The sequence below is a fragment of the Oryza sativa genome, chromosome 2 (genome assembly GCF_034140825.1).
Source record: "Oryza sativa Japonica Group chromosome 2, ASM3414082v1".
NCBI classification, from domain to species: domain Eukaryota; kingdom Viridiplantae; phylum Streptophyta; class Magnoliopsida; order Poales; family Poaceae; genus Oryza; species Oryza sativa.
The window spans coordinates 12,691,643-12,692,666 of NC_089036.1; the positions used below are offsets into that span (position 1 = coordinate 12,691,643).

The following is a 1,024-nucleotide window of genomic DNA, read 5'->3' on the forward strand; positions in this document are numbered from 1 at the left end:
TATCAGTACCAAATACTTCATTTATCTCATGAGATAGTAACAACGATTCATTAATTCTTCATTTCTCACTCAAAACAAATTGGGAAATCTAAAAGCGTTACCATCCCTGAATTAACAGATTACTGAACGTGTCCACAAAATTATATCCTGATACAGGTGCAGCTCTGTGAGTTTTCTCATCACTTGGAATCTTTGGATCAGAGCTCTGTGAGTTTTCTCATCACTTGGAATCTTTGGATCAGAGACCATCTATGCATGTTCTAGCCGATGGAAAAAACCCAAGTCCATCGCCAGGTGCCAGGTCCCCGCACCAAGCACCATGGAAGCTCGCGGCGGCGTCGCAGAAGTAGATGTGGAGCGGGCAGGGGTTGCACAAATCGACGGAGAAGTAGCAGCCTCGTCTGAGGAAGATCCTCCGGCCGCTCAGGGGCGCCGATTGCGAGCTTCTTCTAGTGAGGCGGCTGCTGCCCGTCGCCGTGCTCCAGCCTGAAGCGCATCAAACGCCGTCTCCCTCGTTGAGACGAACCTGATGACCATGAGCACGAGGTTGCGGGCGAGCACCAGGAAGTACATGCATAGCGGGCAGGGGGGACCTCTTCCTGATGTCGTCGACGGTGACGAAGCAGAATCGGCGGAGGAAGATTCTCCGGCCTCACAGCCTCTCGGGAGGGCGACACACTCGCCGGTGCATAGGTCGAGCAGCACGGGGCCGCGGCCGCGCGACTCGGGGAGCTCCGCGGCGAGCCAGGCACCCGGGAAGGAGCCGCAGAATCTCGCGCAGCGCGCGTCGCCGAGGAGCCCGGGGCGGTGGGTGTCCTCGGAGACGACGCAGAACAATGAGGTCGCGGCGGTGGACGGCATGAGCAGCCATGGGAGGTTACACGGCGGGTGCTGCTGCTGCTGCTGCTGCGCGATGGATCGCCACGGTTTGCAAACACCGGAGAACATGGCGTGATCGAGGATGCAAGGGAGGTGGCGGAGGATGCTGATGAGGCCATGGGAGAAGGAGAAGTTTTGAGTCTGC

General features: G+C 57.5%; 1 protein-coding gene across 1 annotated transcript; it reads right to left on the reverse strand.

The window, feature by feature from the left end:
* On the reverse strand, window positions 1-1,024 carry LOC4329157 (predicted GPI-anchored protein 58). The gene has a single exon (XM_015769391.3). It carries the CDS (start codon window positions 996-998, stop codon window positions 450-452), a length of 549 nt encoding a protein of 182 aa, XP_015624877.1. The 5' UTR covers window positions 999-1,024; the 3' UTR covers window positions 1-449.